This window comes from Babylonia areolata, chromosome 8 (assembly GCF_041734735.1).
Source record: "Babylonia areolata isolate BAREFJ2019XMU chromosome 8, ASM4173473v1, whole genome shotgun sequence".
NCBI lineage: Eukaryota > Metazoa > Mollusca > Gastropoda > Neogastropoda > Buccinidae > Babylonia > Babylonia areolata.
In genome coordinates this window covers 23264604-23282103 of record NC_134883.1, presented here as the reverse complement: position 1 = coordinate 23282103, position 17500 = coordinate 23264604, and the positions used below count along the sequence as shown (strand labels likewise).

Genomic DNA, 17500 nt, shown 5'->3' with positions numbered 1-17500 from the left:
TCATTACCGTTTACTGATGTGTGTCAATGCGTCTTTGAGATATTTTCATAATTTTTTGCTGATATGTGTCAAAGTGATGTTTTCATTACAATTTACTGATGTGTGTCAATGTGTCTTTGAGATCTTTTCATCATTTTTTGCTGATATGTGTCAAAGTGTCTGTGAGATCTTTTCATCACTGATTGCTGATGCATGTCAAAGTGTCTCTGAGATCTTTTCACTACTGATTGCTGATTTATGTCAAAGTGTCAAAGTTTCTCTGAGATCTTTTCACTATTGTTTGCTGATGTATGTCAAAATGTCACAGTCTCTCAGAGATCTTTACATCACTGTTTGCTGATGTATGTCAACGTGTCAAAGTTATTCTCTGGGATCTTTTCATCGCTGATTACTGATGTATGTCAACGTGTCAAAGTTATTCTCTGGGATCTTTTCATCGCTGATTACTGATGTATGTCAACGTGTCAAAGTTATTCTCTGGGATCTTTTCATCGCTGATTACTGATGTATGTCAACGTGTCAAAGTTATTCTCTGGGATATTTTCATCGCTGATTACTGATGTATGTCAACGTATCAAAGTTATTCTTTGGGATCTTTTCACCGCTGATTACTGATGTATGTCAACGTGTCAAAGTTATTCTCTGGGATCTTTTCATCGCTGATTACTGATTTATGTCAACGTGTCAAAGTTATTCTTTGGGATCTTTTCATCGCTGATTACTGATTTATGTCAACGTGTCAAAGTTATTCTCTGAGATCTTTTCATCGCTGATTACTGATGTATGTCAACGTGTCAAAGTTATTCTCTGGGATCTTTTCATCGCTGATTACTGATGTATGTCAACGTGTCAAAGTTATTCTCTGAGATCTTTTCATCGCTGATTACTGATGTATGTCAGCGTGTCAAAGTTATTCTCTGAGATCTTCTCATCACTGATTGCTGATGCATGTCAAGGCATCCAAGTTATTTTCTGAGATATTTTCATCACTAATTGCTGATGTATGTTTAAGTGTCAGAGTCTCTCTGAGAACTTTTCATCACTGTTTGCCTGTCTATGTCAAAGTCTCTCTGAGATCTTTTCATCACTGATTGCTGATGTATGTTTGTGTCAGAGTCTCTCTGAAATCTTTTTATCACTGTTTGCTGATGTATGTCAAAGTCTGTCTGAGATCTTTTCATCACTGATCGCTGATGTATGTCAAAGTTATTCTCTGAGATCTTTTTATCACTGTTTGCCGATGTATGTCAAAGTGTCTCTGAGATCTTTCCACTACTGTTTGCCGATGTATGTCAAAGTGTCTCTGAGATTTTTTACACTATTATTTGATAATTCCTGAGATTCTCTTCATCATTAGTTGGTGAAGTATGTCAGTGTGTTCTCTCTCTCTCTCTCTCTCTCTCTCTCTCTCTCTCTCTCTCTCTCTCTCTCTCTCTCTCTCTCTTCATACTTTTCTTTTCGGTTGAGCACGCCGTGACTCTGTCGAACGTGGGAAAAACCGTTTCCGACACAAGTGTTTTTATTGTCTTTCAACAGACTTTGTGATTTTCTTTGCAGGGTTGTTGCTGCGACTTTGATTCATGTATTCATGCTGTTTTTGTTGTGTTTGTTTTTATGTTGGTAAACGATTATCCTGATGTATCCCATGCTAATAGGACTGTAATGTCAATGGCGCTGAAACATTTTTCAGTTCCAGTTTCAGTTTCTCTGTCTCTCTCTGTTACAGCTGTATATACTTGATGGTCTCATTGAATATCAATAGTCTGCTGTATGCTGTTTCTTTATTACGGTGCGCATACTTGTATTGTACAAGTGTACGATTAATTAATGTGGTCTTTTAAAAATTGATCTATTGACATTATATGCTTTTATTCATTGTTAAGTTTGTTTTCTTTCGTCCAGTACATTTGGCGCTGCAACTTAGAAGTGACTCCCTTGACATAAGGGCTGACCCCCTTGACATAAGGGTTGTAGATAGGCCAGTGACAATACAAAGGCCAATGTCAATATTAAGCGTCTGAAGCGAAGCGTTTCTCTCTCTCTCTCTCTCTCTCTCTCTCTCTCTCTCTCATGAAATTCATCACCATATTTATGTAAAGCCTTAAAAAGACGTGATGATTATGTAATGTCTGATGAGATGTTTTCTTTGTTTTCGATTACGATTGTAACTTAGGTATACAGGTCTCTTCGGAAAGGGCCGATAGTTTTCTGAATAAATAACATTTCATTTCATTTCATTTCATTTCATTCTCTCTCTCTCTCTCTCTCTCTCTCTCTCTCTCTCTGTGTGTGTGTGTGTGTGTGTGTGTGTGTGTGTGTGTGTGTGTGTGTGTGTGAAAACATGAGGCTACCACTCAACAAAACTTGGCCACATACTTATATGAAGCATTGAAGAGACTTCAAAAATCGTTATTTCGTGAAAGTTGTAGAATATTCTATTAGCTACTTTTGGTTGACTTGTAATGTTAGTTTATTGTGTCATGTCAATTTTTTTTTCATCTATTTTCTTGAATGACCCCCTTCACTAAGGGGCTTTGGCCTTTTTCTATTAAAAAAAAAATCATTATCGTTATCGTTATCGTTTCCCCTCTCTCTTCCTCTCCCTCCTTTCACCCCTTTCTCTCTCTTACTTTCTTCCCAGCACCGACAGTCACGTACCCCAATCCTGATGGCTCCACCATCGTGACCAAGGACGAGGGGGTGCCAGCTGGGACTAACGTGGTGACTGTCACCGCCACCAGTACCATCACTTCTGTGACTTTCGCGGCCGTGAAGACTTCGGATGGGACGACAGTTGTGACGTCAGACTTCAGCGTCTCGGCCAACACGCTGAAAACGGCCGTGGTGCTGGATTTTGAGACCACTGCTTCGTACAGGGTGACCCTCACGTGAGTGATGCGTAGTGGGTTTGCTTTGTTTTGTTTACGAGGCTACAGTTTCGTATAAGGTTACCCTCACGTGAGTGATTTTTTTTATTTGTTTTGTTTTGTATGTATGTATGCATGTATGTATGTATACATGTATGTATGTATGTTTGTTTGTTTGTTTGTGTTTTGTTTGTTTTCTTTTTTTTCACGCGACCACGCTTCGTATAAGGTTACGTCATGTGAGTGATGTTTGGTGATTATTATTATTTTTTGTTTGTTTGTTTGTTTGTTTTGTTTTGTTTTGTTTACGAGGTCACAGTTTCGTATAAGGTTACCCTCACGTGAGTGATGTTTGTTGGTTTTGTTTTGTTTTGTTTACGAGGCCAAAGTTTCGTATAAGGTTACCCTCACGTGAGTGATGTTTGTTGGTTTGGTTTTGTTTTGTTTACGAGGCCAAAGTTTCGAATAAGGTTACCCTCACGTGAGTGATGGGTGGTGGTTTTGCTTTGTTTTGTTTACGAGCCCACAGTTTCGTATAAGGCTACCCTCACGTGAGTGATGTTTGGTGGTTTTGTTTTGTTTTGTTTACGAGCCCACAGTTTCGTATAAGGCTATTCTCACGTGAGTGATGCGTGGTGGTTTTGTTTTGTTTACGAGGCCACAGTTTCGTATAAGGTTACCCTCATGTGAGTGATGTTTGGTGATTTTGTATTTTTGTTTGTTTGTTTTGTGTTGTTTACGAGGCCACAGTTTCGTTTTTAGGTTACCCTCATGTGAGTGATGTTTGGTGATTTTTTTGTTTGTTTGTTTGTTTTGTTTTGTTTACGAGGCCACAATTTCGTATGAGGTTACCCTCACGTGAGTGATGTTTGGTGATTTTTGTTTTGTTTGGTTTGTTTACGAGACCATGGCTTCGTAAGAGGTTACCCTCACGTGAGTGATGTTTGGTGGTTTTTTGTTTTGTTTTGTTTACGAGGCCACAGTTTCGTATAAGGTTACCCTCACGTGAGTGATGCTTGGTGGGTTTTTAGTTTTGTCTTTGTTTTTGTTTTGTTTTGTTTTATTTGTTTTTGAGACTACAGTTTCGTATAAGGTTACCATCACGTGAGTGATGCTTGGTGGTTTGTGTGTGTGTGTTTTTGTGTGTGTGTTATTTATCTAGTTAGTTAGTTTGTTATCTACCTATCTGCCCATCTATCTGTCTTTCTATCTATGCATCTACTTGTTGATTTGTTTATCCATTCATTCATTTTTATATTTATTAAATCATTATTCTTTTTTTTCATGTGTCTTTTTTCCCATTCATTTATTTATCGTTCGATTGATTTTGTTTATTTATCTATGTATTCATTTAAGTGTTTATTTGTTTATTGATCTATTTATTCATTTACTTGTGTATGGTCGTATGTATGTATGCATACATGCATGCATGCACTCAACCCCTCCCTTCTTCCCTCACACAAACCTCAGGGTCACAGACGGCACGGGAAACGCGTTTGTCCCCTTCACCCTCACGGTCAAAGATCTGTTCGACGAGACACCTGACCTCCCTGCCGCCTCCAACACCTTCACCATCAACTGGGACGAGGAGAAAGCGGCAGGCACCCAGGTATTCCCGGCCTTCACAGTCACCGATAAGGATGCCGGAGACGTCCACACCTTCACTCTCAAAGGTATGATGATGATGATGTTGATGATGGTGATGATGATGATTATCAGCATAATCATCATTATAATTAATAAATAGTAAAGAGTAGTAACTCTCTCCATTCACAAGGTACACAACTTCAAGTCAATTCTTCTTATGCTACCGATTTAGCCAGCACTCGGGTAAATAAAATGTACGTTGGAACAAACCCACACGCTACATAAAAAAGGAAGCGCCGGGCTTGTCCTTACACCGATCATTTGACACGTGCATGCACGTGGTTCGTCCGTCGGGATCGACGAGGACCATCTAGTCATCCTGGGGGTGGGTGGGTTGGGCTCTGTGGGTGCGCAGATGATTGGTCAGGCCAATCCGCGCCCGGAAGGTTCTGACGCAGTGTGGACAGGGGATGGTGGCGGCTGTCGGGGACTTGCTGGCACTGCTTTTCCTGGCCTGTCTGCGTTGCTTTGCTGCAGCGATTCTGTTGGCCTCACAGTATTTGGCGCCTTTGTGGACAGCTGAACGCCACAAAGTGGCGACACGTGCATACAGCAGCGATGAAAGAAGAAATATGCAAACACAAATTAGCTTTTATTCAAGGCTGGCATAGCCTCTTTGATCCTGAATAAACCACACAGAACACACGGACAATACAGAACAAACGCATGGTTGCCTCGGTGGTTTTTCGACTTGAAATTAATTATCAATGAGGCCAAAAGAACAAATGATTAAGTATGATAATAATTACCCCCTTTAATTCCTACTTCTTCCGGTTCAGCGCTCGGCTTATATAAATCACGTCAACTATACAATGGGGCCAGCAACAGCAAAGTGAGAGTTGTATATAATTAATGGTTTCTCCGGCTGCAGTGGGTATCTATTTACAGCTTAGTCTTTTGTGTGAAGGACTATGACTCTCATCAGACTAGGAGGCAAGACTGCACTGGCTCTTAGTGCTGCAGCCTTAGGGGGCTAGATGGTCTTTCGGGGGCAGGGGGCGAGCGGGGGGGAAGACTGTGGGGGCGGGGGGGGGGAGAGGTGGGCATCGCAATGCTGACTGTACTTAAACATTCTTGGCCGAGAGAGTGGGGATGTAACTCGGGCAAGACACTCTCCACTATGATCAGAATTCAAGACCAGATTAGTCGGGACAGCAGTTGCCTTTTCTGCTGTCCTGATGGGTCTAAGTCGTACACGACTGATTATCACTACAAACAAAATTCCTACTTTTCTCCTCCACAATCCTTGTAACACAGACTAACACCACCAGTCCACCTCATCCTCGTCATCCCTTCTTTCTTTCCTCTTTAACATTTCCTGCTTCTTCTCCTCCTGCTTCACTTCATTCTCCGAACCATGTTCTCAATCCTCTTGACGCTCCTCTTCCTCCTTCGTCCTCTCCTTCTTCTCCCCCTCCTCCCCCTCCTCCTCCTCTTTTTCCTCTTCTTCTTCTCCCCCTCCTCCTCATCCTCTTCCTCCTCTTTCCCCTCCTCCTCCTTCTCCCCCTTCTCCTCCTCCCCCTTGTCACCCCCATTCTCCTCCTCCTCCCCCTTCTCCTCCTCCTCCTCTTTCCCCTCCTTCTTCTCCTCATCCTCCTTCTTCCTCTCCTCCTCCTCCTCTTTCTCCTCCTCCTTCTTTCTATCCTCCTCCTTCTCCTTCTTCCTCTCCTCCTCCTCCTCTTTCCCCTCCTCCTCCTTCTTTCTCTCCCTCTCTTCCCCCTTCTCCTCCTTCTTCTTCTGCTCCTCCTCCTCCTTCTTCCTCTCCTTCTTCTCCTCCTCCTACTCCTCCTCCTCTTTCCCCTCCTCCTCCTTCTTTCTATCCTCCTCCTCCTTCTTCCTCTCCCTCTCCTCCCCTTCTCCTCCTTCTTCTTCTGCTCCTTCTTCTCCCCTTCTCCTTCTCCTCGTCTTTCCCCTCCTCCTTCTTCCTCTCCTTCTCCTCCTCCTTCTTCCTCTCCTTCTCCTCGGCCCTTCTCCTCCTCCTCCCCCTCTTTCCCCTCCTCCTCCTTCTTCCTCTCCTTGTCCTTCTCCTGCTCCCCTTTCCCCACCTCCACCTTTTTCTCCTCCTCCCTGATGTGTTGTTGTCGTCGTTGGTTGTCGTTGCTGTTCATCTTCTCATTTTGCTGCCCTCCTTTCCCTCACTCACCCCCTCCTCTCCATCAGTCCTTACTCGCTCTCCCCGTTTTGTTTTCCGGTGCAGGAAACCACGCTCAATATTTTACCATCGACCCGGCCACTGGAGCCATCACGGTCAACACCAAGCTGGACAGAGATGGGGCGGGGGCCATTACCGTTTTCAATCAGTTGCAGCTCGACGTCATTGATAAAGGTATATTTGATTATTAATATTCTATGGTCGCGCGCGCGCGCGCGCGCGAGTGTGTGTGTGTGTGTGTGTGTGTGTGTGTGTGTGTGTGTGTGTGTGTGTGTGTAATAAAGGTATATTTGATAATATTCTATGGTCGCGCGCGCGCGAGTGTGTGTGTGTGTGTGTGTGTGTGTGTGTGTGTGCGTGTGTGTGTGTGTGTGTGTGTGTGTGTGTGTGTGTGTGTGTGTGTGTGTCTGTTGGGCGCGTGCTATTCAATTTTACTGTATTTACTAGATACGTTTAAAAAATACGAGGGTCATTCAATAAATAAGGTGGTATAAGGACTTCTAATACAGATAGAAGCTTACTTTTTTTTAATTTTTTTTGTTTTACTTCTTTTTCACATGGATTTAATTTGTTTTGCAGATTTAAAAAAAAAACTTTGAGAGTTTTGGCGATTAACAAAGATGGCCGACCAAGAAGCATGCTCCAGGATTGAACAGCGGTCAGTTATCAAGTTTTTGGTTGCTGAAGGGTGCAAACCAGTTGAAATTTATAGGAGAATGTCAGCTGTGTATGGTGCCACATGTTTCAGCCGACAAATGTCTACAAGTGGGCTAAATTGTTTAAAGAAGGACGGAGCAGTGTTGAGGATGAAGACAGGCCTGGAAGGCCTACAGAAGTGAGGTCTCCTGAGGTGATCGAATCAGTCAATGACCTCATTCAGTCTGACAGAAGGGTGACAGTGGATGACATTGAAAGGACTTTGAGCTTATTGTCCATGATGACCTTGGCAACGTCATCATGACAACGCAAGGCCTCACACAGCAGCCCGAACGGTGCAGACTATCAACGAGCTGGGCTGGGAACTGCTCCCTCATCCCTCTTACAGCCCAGACCTTGCCCCTTCAGACTTTCACATGTTTGGTCCCTTGAAAGCGTTCACGAGAGGCACGAAGTTTGAAAGTGATGATGAAGTCAAAAGTGTTGTGAGCGACTGGCTGAGACATCAGTCCAAGGTTTTTTACGCTGAGGGAATACGGAAGCTTGTGCACAGATGGGAAAAGTGTGTGACAGTGCTGGGAGACTACGTTGAAAAAAAAAAGTAAGCTTCTATCTGTATTAGAAGTCCTTATACAGAAAAATTCACCTTATTTATTGAATGACCCTCGTATATATTAAATTGGATTCGTTTTTAACTTGATTCTACTGTGTTGTGTCGTGACTTGATGTGAATTGACTTCACCATGGATTAAATTTAATTTTGACTTAGTACACCTTATGATCAATCCAACTTCACTTGATTTGACTTGACTTCTTCGGAACTGATTCAACTTGAGCTGATATCTGTTTTGTGGTTTGTGTCCCATAATTTGGAGCATTTTGCTTTCTAAATCCCGTTGATGACGGATGATGATAGGGGTTAGGAAGATGCTGATATTGGGGGGAGGGGGGTGCGGGGGGGGGGGGGGGTCTATCAAGGTTTGGGACTACTTTACAAGGCTGTACTCTCATAATTATATCCCGACGTCAACTAGGCTGAGCTGAGGGATGTACACACAGACACCAGCAATGTTGGTCAGGAAATATTTTTAGCAACACTCCCAAAAACGCATCCTTAAAGTGGTTGACCATCGACTGCGTGGTCCCAGTTTTTCCATTAAGAGTCCATGCGTACTCAGCTCTGAGGTTGAACCTGCTGCGGGCCGAAAAAGCTCCATCCCCGCTGTTCTAAAAGTAGGTGGATGGCGCATGCCTTCTTCGAGGCCCTTTGACAACTGAAGCCAGCGGAAGTGTTCAACCAGCCATTTTGCTACTCGTTGTGACTAACTTCTTCTCCTTCGTAGGCTGCAACTCCCACGTTCACTCGAATGTACACGAGTGGGCTTTCACGTGCATGACCGTTTTTAACCTGCCATGTTGGCAGCCATACTCCGTTTTCGTGGGTGTGCATGCTGGATCTGTTCTTGTTTCCATAACCCACGGAACGCTGACATGGATTGCAGGATCTTTTACGTGCGTATTTGATCTTCTTCTTGTGTAATACACACGATTATGACTCACGATTGCACAGGTGGGAACTCTGCAACTCAGACACTGACCGTGACACTCCAGGACATCAACGACAACGCTCCCACCTGTTCCCCCTCTCTCTACAGCACCTCTCTGGCGGAGAACACGGGCAGCGGTGAGTCATCACTGAAAGGTTAAACGACACCTACCTGTAAGTGACGTTTGATTAATGAGACTTACCTGTGAGTGAAGTTTGTTTAACAAGAATTACCTGAAAGTGAAGTTTGCTTAAAATGGGATATACCTGTAAATGAAGTTTGCTTAAATGGGACTTACCTGTAAGTGAAGTTTGACTAAATGAGACTTACCTGTGAGTGACGTTTGTTTAAATGAGACTTACCTGTAAGTGAAGGTTTTTGATTAAATGAGACATACCTGTAAGTGAAGTTTGATTTAATGAGACTTACCTGTCAGTGAAGTTTGATTAAATGAGACTTACCTGTAAGTGAAGTGTGATGAAATGAGACTTACCTGTCAGTTGAAGTCTGAACAACGGAGTTCTACGCCACGGAAGGGCACTCCAAGAGAATTACAGACGGGGGCCACCCCACATTGCTTTTACATACCATGTGTGGTTCACACGCAGAGGTGTAAAAAGGGAAGTAATAAGATACAGTAATAAGATACTGACAATTGCACGAATAATGTAATGCGATATGTGTTTTACTGTACCATTAATCAGACGGACCTAACAAGCACGCAATCACACTTTGCTTTTCAAAAGGTGCTTGTATCAGTCACTGGAGTTCTCTCTCTCGGTGCCATCAGATGTTGGTTTGTATTTCTTCCAGCGAATGAGATGAAAGCACTGTGAGGAGTGGTGCAGTGGTGCCAAACAGAGATTGAGCACCGAAACTGTCCACTATTGTTGCCCCCCAATACTGCCCCCCAGTGAAAGTTACAATCATTTTTCATTATACACATGGGGGGTAAAAGATTTAAAACCACATGTTTAAGCCGTCAAACTCTTTCCTTTGCTCAATATCTGAGACCTTATTTTATTCGCAAAAAGTGGTTAACAACCAACTAACCAATCAACCAACCAGCTAACTAACTAAAATGATTGACTGACTAACTAGCTGATAACTGACTACCTTACCAAGCAGCCATCTAACCAAACAGCCCTCCAACTGACCAAATAACTAATTGACTCGCAGACTTACTGACTGGCTGACTAACCTACTAACTTACGGATTAATCAACCAGATTTATAAGAGAGAGAGAGAGAGAGAGAGAGAGAGAGAGAGAGAGAGAGAGAGAGAGAGACTCACAACAACCCTGCACTCTTCTCACCACAGGCGTGACCGTGGCCACGCTGGCGTGCACAGACATCGACGCGACGTCCCCGAACCGTGACATCACGACGTACGTCATCAGCACCGGCGATGACGCAGCTGCCAAGTTCACCATGAGCACCAACGAGGTTCGCACCACCGCCACAGCCCTCAACTTCGAGGCGAAGACAGACTACACGCTCGTCGTCCACGTCGTCGACGGTGGAGCGACACCCAAGACAGGGTCGGCGACCGTCCGCGTACTGGTGAGTAGATGACGATGACGAGGACAACGACGACGACGGCGATGATGATGATGATGAGGACGATGAGGACGACGACGACGATGATGATGATGATGACGAGGATGACGACGATGGGTGATGATGATGATGACGACGACGACGATGATGCTAATGACGATGATGATAATGACGATGACGATGACGATGATGATGATGATGATGACGACGACGACGATGGCGATGATGAAAAGCTCTGATTCTTTTGTTTCAAGCCGGACGCGACTCCACGAGGCGACCACAACACAACGCAACAGTACACAACACAACACAGTCACATTCTCTGTCTCTCTCTTTCTCTCTGTTTCTGTCTCTGTTTTTCTCTCTGTTTCTGTCTCTCTCTGTCTCTCTACTTTGCTAGTTCCTTCTCAAGCCAACCACATTTGTTCTTAATTCCAAAGTGTGCGTGTATGTGTGTGTGTGTGTGTGTGTGTGTGTGTGTGTGTGCGTATGTGTGTGTGCGCGCGCACACACATACACACACACACAAACACATACACAAGCACGCCTTTTTATGTTCTTTTTTTCCTATGTATTTTTTTTTGGTTGTTACAACCATAATTATGCCTTTATTTAGTAATGGGCAGTGTACGCCCTCTTCATGGCGGGGAATGGCTGTATTGAAAAAAAACACAACAAAATGAAATAAGATAAAATAAATACAACCCTCAACAGTATCTTTTATCTGTTATCCCCGAACAACAAAACAACTACAACAACAGCACAGTTGTCTGGTCCTACCTTGTCTCTCCCAGGTGACCAACGTCAACGAGGACCCTCCAGTGTGGGGCATTTTCACACCGGCAGGCCCCACCTATACTCTGCAGGAGAACGTGGCTTTGGGCACAACCGTGGTCACCGTCACAGCCACTGACAGCGACTCTGGACAGGACGGGACAGTGTCCTACTCGCTGGTGTCCGTGACCGACTGTGAGCGTCTGTTTCTGTGTCCTCTCTCTCTCTCTGTGTGGTCTGTGAGCATCTGTTTCTGGGTCCTTCTCTGTGTGGTCTGTGAGCGTCTGTTTCTGTGTCCTCTCTCTCTCTGTGTGGTCTGTGAGCGTCTGTTTCTGGGTCCTTCTCTGTGTGGTCTGTGAGCGTCTGTTTCTGTGTCCTCTCTCTGTGTGGTCTGTGAGCGTCTGTTTCTGTGTCCTGCTCTGTGTGGTCTGTGAGCGTCTGTTTCTGTGTCCTGCTCTGTGTGGTCTGTGAGCGTCTGTTTCTGTGTCCTTCTCTGTGTGGTCTGTGAGCGTCTGTTTCTGTGTCCTGCTCTGTGTGGTCTGTGAGCGTCTGTTTCTGGGTCCTTCTCTGTGTGGTCTGTGAGCGTCTGTTTCTGTGTCCTTCTCTGTGTGGTCTGTGAGCGTCTGTTTCTGTGTCCTTCTCTGTGTGGTCTGTGAGCGTCTGTTTCTCTGTCCTGCTCTGTGTGGTCTGTGAGCGTCTGTTTCTGGGTCCTGCTCTGTGTGGTCTGTGAGCGTCTGTTTCTGTGTCCTGCTCTGTGTGGTCTGTGAGCGTCTGTTTCTGTGTCCTGCTCTGTGTGGTCTGTGAGCGTCTGTTTCTGTGTCCTGCTCTGTGTGGTCTGTGAGCGTCTGTTTCTGTGTCCTGCTCTGTGTGGTCTGTGAGCGTCTGTTTCTGTGTCCTGCTCTGTGTGGTCTGTGAGTGTCTGTTTCTGTGTCCTACTCTAAGTGGCGTCTGTTTCTGTGTCCAACTCTGTGGTGTCTGTGACCGAATGTGAGCGTCTTTTTCAGTGTACTTCTCTGTGTGGTCTGTGAACGTCTGTTTCTGTGTCCGAGTCTGTGTGGTCTGTGACCGACTGTGAGTGTTTCTGTTACCTACTCTGTGGTGTCTGTGACCGACTGTGACCGTCTGTTTCTGTGTTCTACTCTGTGTGGTCTGTGACCGACTGTGAGCGTCTGTTCTGTGATCTCTGTGTTTCTGACCGACTGTGCGTCTATTTCTGTGTCTACTCGTGTGGTCTGTGAGCGTCTGTTTCTGTGTTCTACTCTGTGTGGTCTGTGAGCGTCTGTTTCTGTGTTCTACTCTGTGACTGTTAGTGTCTGTTTCTGTGATCTACTCTGTGGTGTCTGTGACCGACTGTGAGCGTCTGTTTCTGTGATCTACTCTGTGTGGTCTGTGACCGACTGTGAGCGTCTGTTTCTGTGTTCTACTCTGTGTGGTCTGTGAGCGTCTGTTTCTGTGTCCTATTCTGTGTGGTCTGTGACCGACTGTGAGTGTCTGTTTCTGTGATCTACTCTGTGGTGTCTGTGACCGACTGTGAGTGTCTGTTTCTGTGACATACTCTGTGTGGTCTGTGACCGACTGTGAGTGTCTGTTTCTGTGACATACTCTGTGTGGTCTGTGACCGACTGTGAGTGTCTGTTTCTGTGACATACTCTGTGTGGTCTGTGACCGAGTGTGAGTGTCTGTTTCTGTGACCTACTCTGTGTGAGTGTTTCTACGTTTTACTCTGTGACTGTGTGGTGTGTGACCGACTGTGAGTGTCTGTGTCTGCGTGCTACTCGCTGGTGTCTGTGACCGACTGTGAGTGTCTGGTTCTGCGTCCACCACTGTGGTGTCTGTGACGACCGACTGTGAGTGCCTGTTTCGGTGTCCTATTCTCTGTTGTGGTGTGTCACCGACGGTGAAGTTCTGTTTCTGTGTACTATCCTCTGGTGTTTGTGACAGATTGTGGGTGTCTGTGTCTGTGTTCTACTCTGTGGTGTCTGTGACTGACTGTCGGCGTTTGTTTCTGTGTCTTACTCTGTGGCGTTGTGTGTGCGCGTGACTATCAGTGTCTGTTTCTGTGTCTCACTGTACAGTGTGGTGTTTGGCCGACTGCGAGTGTCTTCTCTCTGCCTCCCCCCCCCCCCCCTTTATTTAAACAGATGTGTTGTGGCACGCAGAGACACCTTGAAACTGAAACTGAAAATTCTTTCTTTCTTTCTTTCTTTCTTTCTTTAAGGAGATATGGTGTATAGTATATGGATAAGTTTTCACGCTTTGACACCTCCTTAAAACGGACACTTTTTTCTGTCTTTCTTTATTTAAGTGGATGTGATTTAACGTATTTGGAATAGTCCGCATGCTTTTGACATCTCTTTGAAACTAAAACTTCTTTCTTTCTTTCTTTCTTTCCTTTTTATGCGCAGATATGGAATAATGTATATCGGTCAGTTGACGCATTCTTGATGTGGTGGTGTAGCGTATGTGGATGAGTCCATAAGCTTTGAGACCTCCCCTGAAACTGAGGGTGAAGAAAACTGTCCCGAAGACATGCTTGACCCCCTTCCTGTGCTTTTTGTGTCCATGTTGCTTATGCTATGTTATTGTTTTTTTAATAATAATGATTAAAAAAATTGTTTAAAACAAACATAATAGATTATGTCGTTTCAAAACCGTATCAGTATCAGTAGCTCAAGGAGGCGTCACTGCGTTCGGTCAAATCCATATGCGCTACTACACCACATCTGCCAAGCAGATGCCTGACCAGCAGCATAACCCAACGCGCTTCGTCAGGCCTTGAAAAAAAAAAAATAAAATAAATAAAAATGAAATAAAATAAATAAAATGAATAAAGTATTTTTTTTTTAAATGATGCTGATACTAATACTACTACTAATAAAAAATATAATAATAATAATAATAATAATAATAATAATAATAATAATAATAATAAAGAAAATAAAATAAAATATAATAAAAACAACAAAAACAACAACAACAAAACTTTCCTACTGTTTTTTTTGTTGTTGTTTTTAAGCGGGGGGGAGCGCTGTGAACAACATCTTGGCTCTGGACGAATCAACGGGTAAAGTGAAGACCATTTCCCAGCTGGACTATGAGGCCAGCACCAGCTACACGTTTGTGGTGAAAGCTCAAGACCAAGGCAACTCCCCGAAGTGCTTACCTGTCTGTTTGTCTGTCCGTCTGTCTCTTCTGTTCTTTTCTGTTTGTCTGTCTGTCTGTCTGTCTGTCTGTCTCTATCTATCTATCCATCCATCTGCGATTGTATGTATGCATGCATGTATATATGTATGTATGCATATAGTTAGGTAGTTAGGTAGGTAGGCGTAGTATTTATGTTGTTAATTAGGTAGGTAGGTAGGTAGGCAGGTATATATCTTTCTATCTATCTGTCTGTCTATATCTATCTGTATGTAAAGTTATTTAGATGAGATGATAAAACGAGATCCCTTGTGTAGCATGCATTTAAAGCACGTAAAAGAGCCCACGGCAACAAAAGTTGAAAATCCAGTTTGATAATAAAACAGAAAAATTTGCAAAACAGAAAAAAAAAAAAAAAAAATGGATGGCGCTGCATTGCGGCGACTCGCTCTTCACGAGAAAATAATTATGTCTGCTATCACACAAAAAAAGAAAGAAATATCCATCTATGCGTGTGCGTGGCGTGTGTGTGAGTATTAGAAGAAATGATGCACGTCTTTTTTCATGATTCTGTTTTTTTCCTTCTCTCTCAACCCCCCCACACCCCCACCCCCGTCGCCCCCCGTACACCCCCCTCCCCCGCCTTTTTTTTTTTTTTCAACCGTGAGGTCTGTGACGAAGTCTCTGACGCTGAACCTTCAAGACATGAACGACAACGCCCCAGTCTTCTCCAGCAACACCTACAGTGCCACCATCGACGAAGCCAACGCCAGAGCCAAGACATGGGCCACAGGGTACACGGTGAGATTGGTGACGATGCCAGTGATGTTGAACAGCAAAGTGATAGCTATATCATCAATGGTTTCTCCATTGCAATGGGAAATCATTTACAGCTTAGTCTTTTGTGAAGGACTACGACTCTCAAAACTAGGCGGCAAGATTGCACTGGCTCTTAGTGCTACAACCTTTGTCGGCTAGTTGACCTTTGGGGAACCACCCCATTGCCGACTGTCCTAAAACCCTCTTGGACGTGAGAGCGGGGATGCTGGTAAAACACTCTCCACTGTAATAAAATTCTGACCCAAATAGTCTGGACAGTAGTTGCCTCCTCTGCTGTTCTGATGGTCATAGTCGGACACGACTGACTATCATGTATGTTGATCGCATGCACTGAAACTTGTCATTGCACAAGGGTTATTTCTTTTGTGGGAGGGGGTGGGGGGCTTGGGGGATGGAGGGAAGGTTGTGATTAATCAGTTCAACTGAGTTAGTGGACAAGGCACTTTTCTTTTATATCCCTAACAGTTTTATATCTTAATGTACCGTGTAGGTGTTCTCCAGATGGGAGGGAAAAACTGATTTACAAGAAACGTGAGTTTCGTCCACACGCACGCATGTCAATCCTTCACTAAAACACACAACGCGACTCGTGTACAATGCACTCAGACTCCTTTGTCTTTTCTTCAACCACACACAGTGTGGATGACTGAAATGGCTGACGCTGCAACACGACTCCTGTACAATGCTAACAGACTGTGCCTCTCGCCCACAATCCGACTTAACTGTCTTAACAGCCTGCTACAACCATTAGCACTTTACAAACGCGGATCCATCTGCACAACAGGCTGCCTACCAACCTGGGTGGTAGAGCCGACTGACAGCCGCCATTGGTCCGCTCATCATCCATCCGTTTCCTGTGCGATTCAATCAGGTTTCAGTCACGCACACGTATACTCATACAGACACGATACGATACGATACAATATTATACAATACGATATGATACAATGCGATACGACACTACACAAATCAGGTTTCAGTCACACACACGTATACTCATACAGACACGATACGATACGATACGATACGATACGATACAATGCGATACGACGCTACACAAATCAGGTTTCAGTCATGCACACGTATGTTCATACAGACACGATACGATACTATACGATATGATACAATGCGATACGACGCTACACAAATCTGTCCCACAGATTCGATACGACACAATACAATACGATACGATACGATACGATACGACACAATACGATACGATACGATACATACGACACTACACAAATCTGTCCCACAGCTGACAGCGACGGACTCGGGTCCAACAGACGACCTTTTATGGTACCAGATCAGTCCTATACGGTACAATATAACACGACACGACACGACACAATACGATAAGACACGATACAATATTATACAATACGATACGACACGACACAAATCAGGTTTCAGTCAAGCACACGTAAACTCATACAGACACGATACGATACAATACTACCCGATACAATACGATACAATGCGACACGATGCTACACAAATCCGTCCCACAGATTCGATACGACACAACACGACACGACACATACAACTCTGTTCCAACAGCTGACAGCGACGGACGCGGACCCGACGAGCGGTCCCTTGCTGTACCAGATCACCGGGGGGGACCCCCTGTCCAAGTTCGCCTTCAGCACCGCCACCGCTGGCCTTCTGGAGCTGAACGCTGCCGTTGACGTGGACTCCCCGGCAGAGGATCCCTACGTCTACGTTCTGTCTGTCCAGGTGTGTGTTTTTGTGTGGTTGTGTGTGTGTGTGTGTCGGGGGGGGGGGGGGGGGGGTAGTGTGTGTGTGTGTGTGTGTGTGTGTGTGTGTGGATGTGGGATGGATGGGTTGTGGGGTGGAAAGGGGAGGGGGGGGTTAGAGGTAGAGGAAGGGTGTTGTGGAGGTTGTAGTGGTGTTTGTGTGTGCGTGTGTGTGTGTGTGTGGGGGGGGGGGGGGGGGGGGGGGATGAGGGGGTGGAGTGTGTGTGCGTGTTGTGTTATGGTGTGTGTGTGTGTGTGTGTGTGTGTGTGTGTGTGGTGCGTGTGGGGGGTGGGGGGCGAGGGAGGGAGGGTGGGAGGTGGAGTGTGTGTGCGTGTTGTGTTATGGTGTGTGTGTGTGTGTGTGTGTGTGTGTGTGTGTGTGTGTGTGTTCACAGAAGGAGAAACAAAGGCAGGTAAAGAAACAGACAGTGAAGAAAGAACGCATGCACAGAACATAGCAACAAAAAACGTTAACGCAACATGCGTAAAAACTCACCCTCCACAATTTCGGAAAAAAATTTAATTTTTTTTTAAATATCTCTGATATTGCAGGCTTGCT

At 44.7% G+C, this 17500-nt stretch overlaps 1 protein-coding gene across 1 annotated transcript in view; it reads left to right on the top strand.

The window, feature by feature from the left end:
• LOC143284663 (protocadherin Fat 4-like) overlaps positions 1 to 17500 on the top strand; it is a 64114-nt gene that overhangs the window by 12286 nt on the left and 34328 nt on the right. The window contains exons 3-11 of the mRNA XM_076591578.1: positions 2642 to 2888; positions 4338 to 4540; positions 6712 to 6840; positions 8894 to 9007; positions 10191 to 10432; positions 11224 to 11398; positions 14220 to 14358; positions 15013 to 15145; positions 16745 to 16921. Of these exons, the coding sequence (XP_076447693.1) occupies positions 2642 to 2888; positions 4338 to 4540; positions 6712 to 6840; positions 8894 to 9007; positions 10191 to 10432; positions 11224 to 11398; positions 14220 to 14358; positions 15013 to 15145; positions 16745 to 16921 (1559 nt within the window). The remainder of the gene's footprint in view (positions 1 to 2641; positions 2889 to 4337; positions 4541 to 6711; positions 6841 to 8893; positions 9008 to 10190; positions 10433 to 11223; positions 11399 to 14219; positions 14359 to 15012; positions 15146 to 16744; positions 16922 to 17500) is intronic.